At 39.2% G+C, this 17743-nt stretch overlaps 1 protein-coding gene across 4 annotated transcripts in view; it reads right to left on the bottom strand.

The window, feature by feature from the left end:
- LOC307134425 (uncharacterized protein) overlaps positions 1–9761 on the bottom strand; it is a 62598-nt gene extending 52837 nt beyond the window's left edge. For 2 of the 4 annotated variants that reach the window (XM_079830162.1, XM_079830161.1), the window contains exon 1: positions 9381–9725. In XM_079830162.1, the coding sequence (XP_079686288.1) occupies positions 9381–9447 (67 nt within the window). In that variant the 5' untranslated portion in view covers positions 9448–9725. Of the gene's footprint in view, positions 1–9380 lie in introns of all 4 variants that reach the window. The other 2 variants (XM_079830163.1, XM_079830160.1) reach the window with 2 other exon arrangements.
- Between the last annotated feature and the right edge of the window lie 7982 nt (positions 9762–17743).

Below are 17743 nucleotides of genomic sequence, written 5' to 3'. Positions count from 1 at the left end.
CAGCGCTGTTGATCATATTAGATACATTTGAGTCTGTTGAAAATAATGTACTAACGTTACTCTGTGCGTTCGCTCGGCGGCTACTATGAGACACTTTTTGCACACTGCAGTAAATTAGATCTATATTAGGCATGGTAAAACATTGGCCTAGAAGTCTAGACGCACCCTAGCGGCAGCAAATGTAATTTGCAGTCAGGGTAGTCTAGCAACTCTCCGTTGGCTTGCGAGCTGGAAAAACCAAACTCTGGTCAGGCTAATCACATTGTGTATAGAGTCGGTGGGCGAGCTTAACATAATGACAGCAGAGTTGCCGCGGTTCCACGAGCTACTTGTAAACAAAGAAGCTGGCGAACAGTGGTCTTTCGAATCGGCTTTGGCCGCGACTCTGGAAGACTTGGAGTTAAGCTTTTTATTGAGGAAAGAACAAAGAACGGCACTAAAGTCATTCTTAAGAAAGGAAGATGTGTTCGGAAGTTTGCCGTCCGGATACGGCGAAAGTTTAATCGATCAACTAGCTCCGCTTCACCTTCTTCGTTGCACTGGTTGGTTGTAGCGCTATCCTATTGCGTGCAGAGGGAATTTGAAAGACAACCGTTTATCCCGCCCCTCGGATTGAGCCCTGCCAATGGTGTGTTCCCAGACCCAACATCTTGATGTGGGTCTGGCTTGTCAGGCTAGTAAAACATGGTACTTGCGGTAAATCAAGAAAACGAGATTCACACAATAAGACTAAATGTGTTGAACTTTATAACAATGATTTTTTTTCTATCTATAAATGTATTCAAACAGTGGTTCCCTCGTCTAATAAAACATATAACATATTAAAGCGGAAATCGAGGGTAACGCAGGTATGATGTCAATAATAGGTGACACACGGACACAAAAAGGCTTATTACACTGGACTTAAACGTATTTGGAAACATCTGGGATAATGTAAGTGTAGCGGAGGCCAGCTAGTAGTCACTGCATGTGCGAGTAAACCTCAGTCCTCTGATCTCAAGAGATCCTCTCTGATCCTCTTTGTTAGAGTGTCCGACTCTCATGCCGGCGGACCCGGGTTCGAGTCCCGCTTGGAGCGGGCGGTTCGAACAGGAGGGGTTACATTGGTGCCATGACCCGGATGAGAGTGAGGTTTAGGGGGTGAGTGTAACTGAGGCCAGCTAGTAGTCGCTGTGCGAGTAAACCTCACTCTTTATTAGAATGTCCGACTCTCATGCCGGCGGACCCGGGTTCGAGTCCCGCTTGGAGCGGGCGGTTCGAACAGGAGGGGTTACATTGGTGCCATGACCCGGATGAGAGTGAGGTTTAGGGGGTGAGTGTAACTGAGGCCAGCTAGTAGTCGCTGTGCGAGTAAACCTCACCCCTTGTTAGAGCGTCCGACTCTCATGCCGGTGGACCCGGGTTTGAGTCTTGCTTGGAGTGGGCGGTTCGAACAGGAGGGGTTACATTGGTGCCATGACCCGGATGAGAGCGAGGTTTAGAGGGTGAGTGTAACTGAGGCCAGCTAGTAGTCGCTGTGCGAGTAAACCTCACTCCTTGAGGTTCGAGTCTCGCTTGGAGCGGGCGGTTCGAACTGGAGGGCTTACATATGAATGTATATAACAATGATATATATAACACTGTTCTAGTGGTTTTGGGATATTTTAATCCAAAAATCTTACATATTGTGCCTTTAGTTATCACACATTACAAAATAATAATAAAAATGAATAAAACAAAAAATAGATGAATTCACTGCGGGCCCATTTTAAATATTTGCATTGGCATTGTCAAGTTCTGGTTAATTTCTGACCCTGGTACAAATATTAAATACCTTCGATATTACCACATTTAAGGGGGTTTTAGGCATTGTGCTTTGTGTTTTTCCAAACAAAACTTATTAACTCTTGTAAAATCATTTTTTAACAACATGTAATGGCTTATTGTTTTATTACAGTAAAATACTGTTGGACACTATAATCAGAAAAATGAATAAATATTTTAAAAGTGCGACCACTTGCTTTATAGTCCAGGCACACCAGAGTCTCACCGACCACACTTTGTTGATTCTACACAGAGACCACCAACCCTGAAGACAAGGCGTCAAAAAATAAACAGAGCCCACAGACCATTGGAGTAAACTCTAAAAGTTCACTTCAACAAAGAAAACACTATGTCAGAGGATTTATGGAGCAAAAGAAAGCTCAGAAAGCTTTGAAAAGACTTTTAAATTCTCCACTATTCTGTAGAATATTGTTTAATGTGCTTAGAGAAGTCTGAAAATCCCCTTTGGTCTGCGGGAAGGATGAAAGAAATCAAACCCATGTAGTATAAACTGAAAGTGCTGAGTAAAGTTCGCTAGAATGCCACAAGCTTGAATATAGAGAAAACTAGACTCTGAGCATGTAACGTTGTTTTCTAATTACGGAAAAATTTGCAGCATTTCTGCATAAATTAGCATACATAATCACCCTTTACAAACATTCTCTCAGTGCACCAACAATGAAATGCATTATTCAGAAATTATTCAAAGTTTGACCTCTTTTTCAGATCTCATTGTTGGTAAACACACATTCATTCCGGTTCAATTAAAATCTTGTGTCCGTGAGGAGATCCTGTTTTCTCATGTTCTGACTCAAAAGGAATCCACACGCCCCGCTTACGTAAGACGCAGACAGATTTCCACTGTCTTCCTGCCGCCTAGAAAAGTCATTGTGCAACAGTGAAGACTTGATCTAATCGCACAAATTCTCACTTTGTTTATATTTCAGCTGCTGCGACAAAACGTGATCCTGACTTCCACGGCAGACGCAGACGCCCCACCTCATTGTTGAAGCAGAACTGCAGATTAAGACGATTCATCTCTAATTTCATAGTGCACTGTCAGTTTTTAAAAAAGAAATGGCTCAGAGATCTGAAACATCAGTGCACACTGTCATTATGAGCTTTAGGGTAAACAGACCTCCGAGTGGAAAGAACCGCCAAATGAACACCAAAAATGACTTCATCCTCTGCCTGTAGCTGCTTAAGGTTATTAAGAGGTCATTGAAAGTCTGTTATTGATGTTCTAAGAGGAAAGAAGGACATCCAGGTCATCTAGATATCTAGTGTCCTTGTAGAGTCAGATGTGGCATTTCCTAAACTTCCTACGGTTACATACAAACAAAGCAGGGTTACACTTTATTTTAAGGTGACGTAGTTACGTTGTACTTACTCAAATAAGTACTGAGCAATATGAAAACACTATGCCTTGTGTTCCTTTCCTTTAAAGCCTTCCTATGCACTATCCAAATAAGTCGAATTGTGTAACACAGTCTTCTGCCGGACTTGCACTATAATAAAAAAAGAGTAAAAAGCGTAATGAGCTGTGAAGGCGGCTTTCTGTGTGTGCACTCCAAAACGGAGCGAAAAATGGACTAGTATAGTCTACTTTGGGTTCAGGTGTGCGCTTAGATGATCAAAAACACTAAAATATACTAAAATATGTTAGATCTGAGCATTCGGTCTTAAAGTGACAGCACACATACCCCCGGTTTCACAGACAAGGCTTAAGCTAGTCCCAGACTAAAGCTGTTTTAACTGAAAGCAATTTGACTGAGATATCTTCTGACTGCTCTTCGCGTGGCGGTCAAAAATGACAGAATTTTATTTTATTTCAATAAAATGAATGCACTTTATTTTAGTTTAATAATATTTTTAATATTATAAATAATAATTATTATTTTTAGGGGATTTTATGGTTCTAAATTATATTTATGCTGTAATTATAATACATTTATTCACTTTTTGAGCATAGAGCTATTTCCAACTTAAACACTGTCGTAAATCTTGAATTCTTTAGAGCACAGACTTCAGTTTGATCTCTTTTCAAAGACGACACCTGGCAGATTATTGCTGAGGTGAAAAAAAGTTTTAAAAAGTGAACTTAAAAAAGTTACAGAATTTTACATTTATTGTTATGAAAAATGCACAAAAATACTTTAAATGAATTTCATTTTTATGAATGAAATTATATAAATACATAACATTATATAAAATTTAATTTTAATTCAGAACAATTTTATATAACTATAAAACTGCTATAAAATCCCTGCCAAAAATCTAAACAATTTGTGTTCCAAATTTGAGCTTGATATCTCAAAAAATGAGCTTTCAGTAAGATTTTGTTTGGGCACAGTACCAAAAGTGTCCACTGGATGAAGTTCGTCTCCCATTAATATCCAATGTGGTCATTTTTGACCACGAGGAGTCCAAGTGTGACTATTTTTTCAGGACCATTTAACCTCTTTGAATCATGTCCATGATTTTTTTGTGTCTTCACGTAGCAAGTGCCAAAACCTTTACCATTCCGATAAAGTTAAAAATTCTAAATAAACAAAATGTAAAAACATTCGGCCAAAAATGACCGAAGAGCACCAAAGGGTTTTAATATTAATAAAACAAGAAAAGAAAACGAGAGAATCATTCACTGCTCTTCACTGAATAACTTTAGTAACTTTAATAAGACTCTATGCATATTAAATTCATACTGTGAAGTGTTTCATTTTTACAGTTGATTTCTTTTTTACATTTCTGTATAGTAGGCTATTATTTTTCAGTATTGTTTATTTGCATCTTTTATTGAATTTGTATCTTTATATTGTATTTGTATATAAAGTGTGAACATATCAAGTTTTTGGGGTCATTTTGGGTTTTTTATTAATGCACTGACAGGGCATTAATAAAAGTCTAGGACCGACACTGGGGTGAGTAATTTATGACAGAATTTTATTTTTGGGGGGTGAACTAACCTTTTAACCATGAAATATTGTACTAAACTCTCTTGAAAATGAATTGATCTATATACTAGTGCTTTGAATAACCTAGGAACCAAAATGCTGATCTGCAGAACTTATAATGAAAAACAATATTCTATCTCCAAAGAAATCTCCAAAGAAAAATTTGGCAACAAGACGACAATACAGCCAAAAAATCTCATATAAAGAGAAATTTAAAGACTGGTCTGAATGGTTGCTATCTCATAAAAGTCTTGCACATTCAATCTCTGATATTCATCAAAAAAATGATATTGTCCTGTATAGCAATACAATCCAAGCTGTTTCCGGGCAGATTTTATAGCCCTCTCCAGTTCTCGTCTTTTTTCTCTCATCTTGTTGCTCTTCCTCCCACATAAAACTTCAGATTCAGGCCTCTGGAAACAAACATCTCACATTCAAATGAAATCCTTCCATGCTGCTGCTTCCCTCCTCTCTCTATTCCTTCCTCCTCCCTTTCCTTTTCCGTCTTCCCACACGGTTATGACATGCAGCTCTTGCCAAAGACACATCCAGAAATAGTCTAGAAAAAGTCATCCCCTCTACTTGGTCTACTTAACAACATTATGTTTGAAAACAGTCATGGTTATTACTCGTGCACGACACCGACTGCCATGATGTGTGCAACATAAAATCGTACAAAATGTGGTGATATGATACAAACTCGTACTCATATTTTCCACCGAAAGCAGAAGTAAAAAATGGGTTTCTTGGATCTTTATTAATCGTGGTTATGACAACATTTGGTATGATTTGGCAATTTAGATGATTAAAAAACAGTTCTATGGAAGCTTTTCAGGTTATTCTGCAGTCCGTTGGGTAATATTATTATGAAATTCTATGTATGAAACCTGTCGCAAGAATCCTGTGCAGTCTGCTGAGCTGGCCACTTTGGCCAGATATCGAAATTTCCAACCCTCCAAGACCTCTTGGGAAAAAAGCAGGAAATATTCCGTCATTGGCTCTGAGTGTCTCTGAGAATGAGAATATCCACGTCATGCATTACTAACACAGACAAAAGCCTTCAGCTCGAACAATAACTCCATCCCACAGGAAATCAACCTCACAAATGTTCTCATCTGGGCTTACTCTTAAAAATAAAGACTCTTCAGTGGGTCTGCACTTTTCTCCAGAGACATTTCGGCTGCAGTGTTCTTGAGTTGCTCTTTGGAGATTTTAGGTGCCTATTCCTTGCAAACTTAAATATATGTGGCTGAAGATTTTTTATTGCAAATTCTGCTGATTTAAATGCATTAACAAAATAACGTTAGCTGGAAAACATAGCTATTTGAAATAGCATACATTTAAGTATAAATAAAATTCTAGTGAACTACAGAATAAACCGTTTTATGACCTATAGGTTCTCGTATGGCATATGGCTCTAAAATCTTTTTGGTTCTTATGCAAGACAGCAAAAATAAAAGTCATAACAGTCTAAAATAAGCCTGTGTTCACACTTGTAGTTTCGGTTAGCTTGGTTCATTTGGTCCGGACCAAGAAAAAACCCATTTAGTCCTGGTCCGCTTAGCATGGGCGTCACTAGGCCCTTTTTAGGGGGGCTTCAGCCCAACCTAAACTTCTGCCCAGCCCGCCCAAAAAAATGTGTGATTAACCTTTATAACATATGAAACTGGCGGGAGGCTTAGGCTTCGTCCCGTCTTTTAATCAGCGTGTTCTTCAATCCGCAGCTTCAATATTGTAAATGAATATAATACATTTTGTTACCTAGCTTTCCTGGTAGCCTTCAGTAAATTAACATGTCTACGAAAAAGATTAATAAAACATAAATATCAGTTAAACATATGTTTACTGTCTTCACTGACGGAAATGGAAAAACTTTATCAGTCATATCAGCCCACTGACATGGTTTTCAAGCTATTGTTATCAAATTTTTGGCGTTCAGATATTAAAATGCACATATGTAGATCATGGAAATCAAAATTTTCTCGGGGGAGCAAGCCCCTAACCCCCCTTACTACCTCACATTTGGGATCTCAGTGATTATAACCCTGCCTACATTGTATGATTAAGGGATGTACAATATGGTCATGCAGAATAATGCATTAATATTTGCTTTATAAGTAATAATAAACAGCCAATATCCTAATATGCATACTAATAAGCTACCAGTTAATAGTGAGAATTGGACCCTAAACTAAAGTGTTACCATTTTTTTTTCATACCCTCACTGGGGACTAAACCCCCCTAAAATGAAAATCCTAGAATCGCTCCTGCCGCTTAGCATTCACATTTTAACACTGAACCTAAAGATTACCGAACCTAAAGGCATAGGGATATCTTCACAACCTGATTGGTCGGCTTTTATGGTGTATATTTCGTGACAGAACTTAAAAACAATGCTGTGTGCTGGGCTAAATGTGCTCGTTGTATGTGCGTAGCTACATATGACGGTATTTTGACCAGCTGAGAACTCGTGAAGAGCTTATAAAATGTGTAAAGGAGTCAAAACAGCGACAGGAATCCCTCCGTCACACACACAACTGAAGATCTGCTGAGAGGAGACGCGGTTCTGATGCCTGTACCGAACTGTGATGGGCAACATCGCGACTGAGAAAAAACAAGTATGCTTGAGCATTCTGGCCTTTTTAATGTCACTTCTTGCCAAATCTTGTCCCGTTCACATGTCTTTGGTCTGTGATGCGTTCATATTTCAGTCGCACCGCACCAGAGTTCGCTTGGAAGTGTTCACACTTATTCAAATGAACCGCACTAACAGAGCAATCGAACCAGGGTTTGTTTTAATCGAACCAAATAAGTGTGAACACACCATAAAGAAAATGTCTCCTAGTGAGAGTCTGTGTAGAGAGCCATATCATCTCATCTGTGATGGGGAAACAGTGTCCCTTTGAACAAGTTCAGTCTTGATCCAGAGCCCAAAACACCCGTTACAAAGCAATCAATGTTGCTGCACAGAGGATTCTCTGACCTGTCCTTCTCTCTCGCTCTCTCTGAGCTTCAGACTGCAGGACAAGTCTTCCATCAGAGCTGATAATAATAACGCCACACTGCTGTCCGTGACTCAAACGGCCCAAGGTGTGAGACATACAGCTGCCGCTGATCTAGGATCAGCTTTACATTCACAGGATGTGAATAACGGATGCCGGAACAACATGTGGGAGGAACCAGATCAGAACTGAATGGGGCTTTAAGAAGAAGGAATGTGGTTATTAAAGAGCCACAAGAATGGGAGAATAATATTACAGTAGAGGTGTTCATCATCATGGCTGCAAGGCCCAGGTCAAAAATGAAGAGAATGATGACACAGTCATCACATAGGAATGTATTTACACTACTGAGATTCCTCCTCTTTTGCGCATTGTTATAATTTAGGGCCGCACAAGCGTACATGTGGTATGCCAGTTCAAAAACAGCCTTTTTGAATTTTACATTTTAAATCCTTCAGCCTTAAATTACCAAGGAATGTGCTGCTCAAGCTAAGATCTTGTGGGATAATGATGTTTCCTTAGCATAACACACTCTGATCTCATTGGTCTACCTGCAAACACACATCTGGAAGCTCTGACCTTGCCATTAAAGGTGATTTATGAGAGGGCCTAAGGGATTGCATCCTATTTCAGAAGATGCTTTCATTCAAAGAAGCTTGCAGTGAATTATGACTAGAACCTGAGGTTAAATGCCTTTATCAAGAACACAATAGCTGTAGTTTATGAATAACACCTTACGGGATTTGTACCTGCAACCTCTGGGTTTAAAGATCTATAATCATTATACTACAGAAGCCATCCAATGCACAATCATAAACGAATTTCTCTCTTTCATGTAAAATAAATGCATGGTGGGGATGCTATTTGACACAGACTCTATTAATAAACATTATAAAATACAAATGTCTTAATCAGTATCTTTGTCTTCATAATATAATATGAATAGTGTAGACATATACATTTTTCTTTTAAATTTAACTGAGAAGCAAAATGATAGGACTGTATAAACATTACATAATATTTGTTTCTTACCCCACTGACAAATATCTTAATCTTGTTTTAAGTGTGTTTAGATATTTTTATCGAGCAGGAGGTTTAATCATGATGGCAACAACGAAAAACCTGAGCTTAATTCATGACAGTAATAGACAGGTAGCGGGTAAACAGACGTGCGCGTGGCTGTTTTTGCGCACACCGGTACTGCGCTTAAACCTAACCTTTTAACATATAAACGCACTGAAGGTTTTCTCATGGAAATATAGTATTTATCAAATGAACAAAACGACGAATACATTGTCCGAATCACGTTAGGTTCAACAAATTAACAGCGTTGACATTACACGACAAATTTTCCTCACAGAAATGCGAATAGCCGTTATCCAGGTCACGCGCAAATTAACCGCTACGTTTATCGTTTTCTTAATGACAGGCGGCACAGAAACCTCAACGAACCACTTTTAACATATTAATAGCGTCTTGCGGAAAATAAACACCATAAAGTGCTAAAAAATTATTCATACATATGAAGACTCCCCTGAAATATCCAACGTCCTTTGACCACCCGTGCCTTTCCAGGGTTTCGTGAACATTTTGTGCTTATTTCTTCATTTCAGTTACATACCTTTGTCTGACAGCGTCAGTTTTTCTTCAAAGCTGCTCTCTAGAGCCTTGTTCTCCATTTTGTTCATGGTTTGTAGTCAGTCATTCCATTACAGGGTCCGAGAAAAAAAAAGACGTGTAAAAAGAGGAACTCCCAGTTTTGAACACACCCGAATGCAGTGGCCCTTTAAATCTAATCGGTAACAAACAGTTGAGTTCAATTAAAAGAGAAAAACGATCGGTGAATGACTGCATTCGTTATTCCCACAGATTTGTCTGATCTCAGCTGTGAAAACTAAAGATAGAAGAAGAGGGGGGCCCAGGTCCGGGGCCCTGCCCACCACACAGCAGCCGCTTTACCGAATACAGCCGCTCTATGCGGGACGGTCTCTGCCTGTCCACTGGACCGCACCATTGACCGGCATGGGGGACACTGACACACAGTTAGCACGTTTAAAAAAGGCTACTCGTCTTTATATAGACTATTTCTGGTTTTATATGTATAATTTACTTGAATAAACGAAGGACAATAGTGGAGTCTTCTCAGGTGCTGTAAAGACAAATGTAGGTTTGTTGTTTTTTTTCAGCATGGCTCCCCCTATTGGTTTCTAAAAGCTGGATCTGCGGCAGAAGGATGGAGGTACACACGTCCTTCAAGGCGTCCCACTGGAAAGCTGAGGTGGTTCCCATATTTTATAAGTCATCCAATGTACACTATGACCTGGTGGGCCTGCAAACGCAATATATTCAATTCCAAGAGTGATTTAAAAAAAAGATAATACATTTGTGCATTTAGCTGCACAATTGTTCCGTAAAAATGTTTACTATTTCAATCTTAAGTAGCACCTGTAAAAAAATCATAGGTTATGATCAATAAGGAATGACAATATGTTTAAATATTGCTTTAACTCATCAAAATATGTAAAAAAAAAAAAAAAAAAAGAATTCCCAAGTTATACAAGATTTAGGCCTAACTTTTTTTTAAAAAGTCAGTTTAATATCATTTAAGTTTAAATGACTTACACATCCAAGTTGATTGTATACTGCTACAAATAATAATAACAATATAAAACGTTATACCCACCTTTTAGATAGATAGATGCTGACAGGTTGTGGAGCGAGTTAGCACTGTCCAAGGCATTCGTTTTAAAAGGGATTATATGATTATATATACTGTATATATTATATACACAGATCAGGCATAACATTATGACAGGTGAAGTGAATAACGCTGATTATCTCTTCATCGCGGCACCTGTTAGTGGGTGGGATATATTAGGCTGCAAATGAGCATTTTGTCCTCAAAGTTGATGTGTTAGAAGCAGGAAAAATGGGCAAGCGTAAGGATTTGAGCGAGTTGGACAAGGGCCAAATTGAATTGGCTAGATAACTGGGTAATCTCCAAGACTGCAGCTCTTGTGGGGTGTTCCTGGTGTGCAGTGGTCAGTATCTATCCAAAGTGGTCCAAGGAAGGAACAGTGGTGAACCGGCGACAGGGTCATGGCCAAGGCTCATTGATAAATGTGGGGAGCGAAGGCTGGCCCGTTTGGTCCGATCCAAATTCCCCAGACCTCAATCCAATCGAGCATCTGTGAGATGTGCTGAACAAGTCAGATCCATGGATGCCCAACCTCGCAACTTACAGGACTTAAAGGATCTGCTGATAACATCTTGGTGCCAGATACCAGTGGAGGCCATGCCTCAACGGGTCAGGGCTGTTTTGGCAGCAAAAGGGGTTGATGAGGGAAAATGTTATGCATGATCGGTGTATAATGAATGTGCTGCTCATTCGTTTACACAAAGGCTTAAGGTCAGTTTTTTATATAGTTCTCTAAAAACAACAACAAAGATTGCTCTTAAATTAGAAAACAAGACTGTAAAGAAGGTTGCCCATTATATCTTAAAATAACTAATACATTAATATTGCATACATTTATTTAATCAAGTTTCATGGTCTGCCATGAAACAAGTAGTAACAAACTTATTATTTATCTTAAAAAACATCACATTAAATTAGATTTAATTCAAACAATGTTGCTGGAAACTATACAGTTAAAGACGTATTAAAGTGAACCACGTCCAAGACCCGAATTATAATAATTGATACAGCGGCAATCAAAGATCTGACGCCACACAAATCTGAGACTGCTGGAAATGTCATTATTACGGTTCCCACTGGATTGGGTCATGTGTAAGCCAATGCGAGTCTGCTCTTATTTAATACTTTAACTAGAGCATTTAAAAGTTGAAATCAGGCCACTATAGCAGCACGGAGCAAATCAGCCATCTGGTACCACTGATAAAACCCAGCCAGCACCAGCACTAAACTAGTGGAGCATACCTGCATTGAACCACTTACATTTGTGCGAGTCATCTACATTTCTAAAACAATAACAAAAACATGCAGTGTAAAACCGATCAGAATGCAGCTAAAGCAGACAAAAATAACGCAGAGGTCAAAAACCGCATGCAACGCAGTCAGGCGGAGAGTTTTCTCAGACTGCTTTCAGTCCATGCTTGCAGGCATTTCGAGATAAATGTAGATTCAATCAGTCATGAGTTAAACAATTGAGATCTGTACAGTGCAGAACCCCGGGGACGTGTATCCGCAGCGATGGCGCACTCATTGCATACCCTTCCTAAAATCATCTCAGTTATGTCTCGCTGCCATGGAGAACGGAACAGATGTGATAAAAGAGGCTTTGTTGAGTCAACAGGTGAGAATGCGGTCAGGTCGGTCCACTCCACACTGGACCCCTCCAAAACCAGGAAAACAAATGTGATTCATCTTAGAAACATAAATCAGGTTTGTTTATGAGCATGCTGATGGCTTTTATATAATCTGTGCAGTGCTTTGAGAAGATTTCACATCAAAATGTGGTCTAAATGTGGTCTGCAAACAAACCTAAAAGAGAGGCAGAACTATACAGATAGTAAAGAGGTTAGACATAAAATCTGATAATATTTGGAGGCATTTTGGGATCTACAACAACTAACATGCACAATCGTCAATGATAAGAAGGGCAACCCTGAAGTTGTGTCCCAAATGACATACAATACACTATGAAGTATGCATTATTAGGCTGAATCCGAAATTGCCCCCTATACCCTCAAATAGGGCACTATTCAAAGGGACAGCCATTTGTAGTGGTGTCCAAAACCATAGTGGACGTTATTGAGTGCACTAATTCTATCCCACAATGCACAACCCCAATAAAAAGTGTACAGAAGATGTACACACAATGGCTGTCTGAATTCACTCACTCGTTTTCATTCACTCCTTCAAGCGAACTGTATTAGTGGACCAACGTAGGGAATAGTGAATGAGGGTTTAGGGTGCGATTTTGGATTCAGCTTGTCTACTGTCTAGTGCAGGGTTCCTCAAACTCGGTCCTGGAGGGCCGCTGTCCTGCAGAGTTTAGCTCCAACCCTGATCAAACACACCTTCCTGTGATTTTCTAGTAATCCTGAACATAGATATTTTACATTTAGTCATTTAGCAGACGCTTTTATCCAAAGCGACGTACAAATGAGGGCAATAGAAGCAACTAGAACAGTCAAGGGCAACAATATGCAAGTGCTGTAACAAGTCTTAGTTAATCTAGCACAGAACAGATTTATTATTATTATTATTTTTTAAATAAATTAGACAGACAGAAAATGAATAGAATGATAAGTGCTATTCCCTATTGGTCAGGTGTTGCTGGAAGAGATGTGTCTTATAAGAAATATCCATAATTCTTCCAGGGTTCTTCCAACCCTGTATGAGTTTCTTTCTTCTGTTGAACACAAGAGATATCCATAATAAAGGCTAGATGTCTTACGGTGGTGTCTCTAACGTCATCACCGGCGGCCATCTTGTCACAGGCAGGGCTCTGTGGTACCTGATGTAAGGCGAGTGATCTGCATGAACACAAATACTCTTATCTCATGGCAATCTTGACGGATTTACAAATGGTTTGGTTTCTTACAAACGTTATTAACGTTGCTATAATTATGGATGCTTGAACAAATTATGAATCATTTTTCATAAGTATGCAGTGTCATAACTACATCTCTGACGTTTATAACAAACCAAACAGTTTGAACATCGGTAGAAAATTGAGCAAGTTATGGTTATTTAAAAAGTGCAAGCACCCATGAAAACAATGTTACAAGTGAGCGAGCTGCCTGTGACAAGATGGCCGCCAGGTGCGGACGTCGACCTCCATTGGCCAGCAGCGCAGATGAGACATCTAGCCTTTATTATGGATATCTATGATCCTGAAAACCTTGATTTACTTGCTCAGGTGTGTTTGATCAGGGTTGGAGCTAAACTCTGCAGGACAGCGGCCCTCCAGGACCGAGTTTGAGGAACCCTGGTCTAGTGTATACATTTAGACAGCTAGTGCCGCCCCCTCTGCTACCTAAATGAAATGGTGATCATTAAAGGGATAGTTCACCTAAAAACGATCATTTTGTCATTACATACTTACCCTCAAGTTCTTCCAACCCTGTATGAGTTTCTTTCTTATGTTGAACACAAGATATTTTTGGTAACCAGACAGTTGCCGTTGACTTCCATAGCAAGACAAAAATACTATGGATGTCAATGGGTCAACTGTCTGGTGACCAACATTCTTTAAAATATCTTCTTTTGCGTTCAACAGAAGAAAGAAACCCATACAGGTTTGGAACAACTTGAGGGTGAGTAAATGATGACAGAAGTTTCATTTTTGGGTGAACCATCCCTTTAAGTGCACAAAGGCTCCATCATTCCACACTTTTCTGGTTAAATAAGTGGATCATCCAGGTATTTGAAGTAATTGCTTTCATTGTGAACACACTACTCATTATGTATACAAAATCTGGCATAGAATAGTGCATACATAGGCAAAATGGATTGCATCTGGAGTATAATGGAGTGCTTGGATGTGCTCTTGAAGAGGCTGTTGGCGTCTCTTTCAAAAAAACTTCACTGCACTTCAATCAAATGCATTTTGCATTGTTCTCAGGTGTGGCCATCTGTCAAGGGGTGGATTAAGGACTACACAGGCCCCTAGGCTCAGGGATGCATATCTTCAACATTATGAAGAATGTTGGTAACCAACCATAAAAGTCAATGGCTGTCTGGTTACCACCAGTCTTCAAAATATATTTTGTGTTCAACAGAAGAAAGAGACTCATAGAGGTTTGGAACAACTTGAGGGTGAGCGCAACTGATGACAGAATTTTCAATTTTGAGTGAACTATCCCTTTAAGATGAAAACTGAACAGTTCACCCTCACCCATTAATAAAAAATTTTTTTTTATCAATGCCAAATTTAAACATACAGAAATGCGAGTAGTAGAATAGATTTTGGGATATTGATCACACAAAGTTAGATGGACTACGACATCGCTTTTTTGGAGGTCACATTCCTCTTTCATTGTGTGCAATCATCTTTTTAGTTCAACAAACAAAACCTATAAATTCATCTTAAGGTTGAGCAGATATTAAAAAAAAACATTTTTATTTAAAGGTGCACTATCGTATTAAAGGGTTAGTTCACCAAAAAATGAAAATAATGTCATTTTTTACTCACCCTCATGCCGTTCCACACCCGTAAGACCTTTGTTCATCTTCGGAACACAAATTAAGAGATTTTTGTTGAAATCTGAAGGCTCAGTGAGGCCTCCATAGGGAGCAAAGCAATTTACACTCTCAAGATCCATTAATGTATTAAAGACATATTTAAATCAATCCATGTGAGTACAGTGGTTCAATATTAATATTATAACGCGACAAGAATATTTTTGGTGCGCCAAAAAACCCTAAATAACGACTTCTATAGTGATAACCGATTTCACTGCTTCATGAAGCTTTGGAGCGTTATGAATCAGCGAATCGATTCAGTGGTTCGGAGCGCCAAAGTCACGTGATTTCAGCAGTTTAACACCACACGCGATCCGAATCATGATTCAATACGCTGATTCGATACGCTCCGAAGCTTCATGAAGTAGTGAAATCGGTTATCACTATTGAAGTCGTTATTTAGGTTTTTTTGGCGCACCAAAAATATTCTAGTCGCTTTATAATATTAATATTGAACCACTGTACTCACAGGAACTGATTTAAATATGTTTTTAGTACATTAATGGATCTTGAGAGTGTAAATTGCTTTGCTCCCTATGCAGGCCTCACTGAGCTTTCAGATTTCAACAAAAATATCATAATTTTTGTTCCGAAGATGAACAGAGGTCTTAAGGGTGTGGAACGGCATGAGGGTGAGTAAAAAATGACATTATTTTCATTTTTGGGTGAACTAACCCTTTAAGGAAACCCTGTTACAGCTGATCTCTCCTCAAGTGATGTACAATGACCTTTTAGAATATGTTGAATAGAATATGGTCAATGGCATGCTCATCTCAAAAACATCACATCACTTTATCAGCTAAGCTCAGTTTATGAAATCTGTCTGATATGCACATGATAAAGAGAAGCTGTATCGGACAATGGTGAGGTCAGCATTTGAATATATTCACAGCTGCTGACGGGGGTGGTCCGAACAGCTGCGGGGTTTGAGATATCACCAACAGGCGACATACGGGATGGGTGGACAACATTCTGCATTTCTGGACTCTTATTACTCCAAATATTTCTACTAGATCTGGTACTGAAAGAAGCGGAGTTCTATAAAAGCAAACTCTTATTTAAAGAGGGGTAATATCTGTGCTCATATGGTGATGTTAAAGGCTGAAAACTAGTAACCCTAATTAAAATTGAGTGACTCGTTCTGCATCGATTACAGAATGACACCTCAAATAATGAGGAGAGGTGAGCTCTTACTTCAAAAAAAGCTATTACTTCTTCAGATTTTGTCTTACAGTAAGGGAGGGACTGGAGCCATCTAAAGATCAGACAATCAGAGACTTGAGGGGGTCTCGTTACCACCTAGCAACCACCCTAGCAACTGAACAGCATCACACTCAACATAACTCAAAATCTATTAGCAACCGCATAACAATGACCTGGCAACCACCTACAACAAACATGTAGGGAAAAGCCACACAATTTCAAATTTCAGAAATGAAAATGTCTATAAATACAGCCCTAAATGTACCTAAATAATGCATATTCAAAACAGTTTAAAAGCTAGGTTAGGAAGATTCATATATTCATAATTATCATTAAATATCATTAGCATATAGAATTAAAAATTTGGGGTCAGTAATATTTTTTTAAAAAGAAATATACTTTTATTCAGCAAGGACATATTAAAATGATAAAAGTTACAGTAAAGAAATGTATATTGTTACAAAAGATTTCTGATATTAAAATAAATGCTGTTCTTTTGAACTTTCTATTCATCAAATAATCTTTGTGTTTTTCTCAGTTTTCAATATTCAATATTGCTAATAATAAGAAATGTCTCATTTTAGAATGATTTCTGAAGGATCATGTTACACTGAAGACTGGAGTAATGATGCTGAAAATTCAGCTTTTAAATAGTAATATTTCACAATATTACTGTTTTTTATTATTAAATAAATTCAGCCTTGGAGAGCATTAGAAACCTTACAAAAGTATGAAAAGCCTTAGTGTATATTAGCATGTTGCCAATAATACATTGTAAAATAATTGAATATCTTATAAATTGTTACATCATAATCTAATAAGGTATTAATAGTCCTGATGAATACATTTATGCATAATGTTGACCTTGTGCAGAGGTCATTCACTGAAGCTACAGAGGACATTTTCAAGTCATGAGCGTCTGAAATCCCCTCATAGATTTTGGCATTGTTCAGATGAGCACAGACCTCCACACCCTCCTCTAGTCCCACAACAGCTGCTCCTACCGCTTAATACACCACTGACCCAGGATCAGCTGAAGCGCATCACTCACATCATCGCACTCACCATCCAGCAGGTCCAGGATCAGCTGAAGCACATCACTCACATCATCGTGATCACTGTCCAGCAGGTCCAGGATCAGCTGAAGCGCATCACTCACATCATCGCACTCACCGTCCAGCAGGTCCAGGATCAGCTGAAGCGCATCACTCACATCATCGCACTCACCGTCCAGCAGGTCCAGGATCAGCTGAAGCACATCACTCACATCATCGTGCTCACCGTCCAGCAGGTCCAGGATCAGCTGAAGCGCATCACTCACATCATCGCACTCACCGTCCAGCAGGTCCAGGATCAGCTGAAGCACATCACTCACATCATCGCACTCACCGTCCAGCAGGTCCAGGATCAGCTGAAGCACATCACTCACATCATCGTGCTCACCGTCCAGCAGGTCCAGGATCAGCTGAAGCGCATCACTCACATCATCGCACTCACCGTCCAGCAGGTCCAGGATCAGCTGAAGCACATCACTCACATCATCGCACTCACCGTCCAGCAGGTCCAGG

This window comes from Gobio gobio (genome assembly GCF_949357685.1).
Source record: "Gobio gobio genome assembly, chromosome: 11".
Classification (NCBI taxonomy): Eukaryota; Metazoa; Chordata; class Actinopteri; order Cypriniformes; family Gobionidae; genus Gobio; species Gobio gobio.
This window is presented reverse-complemented; position numbering and strand designations above follow the sequence as displayed.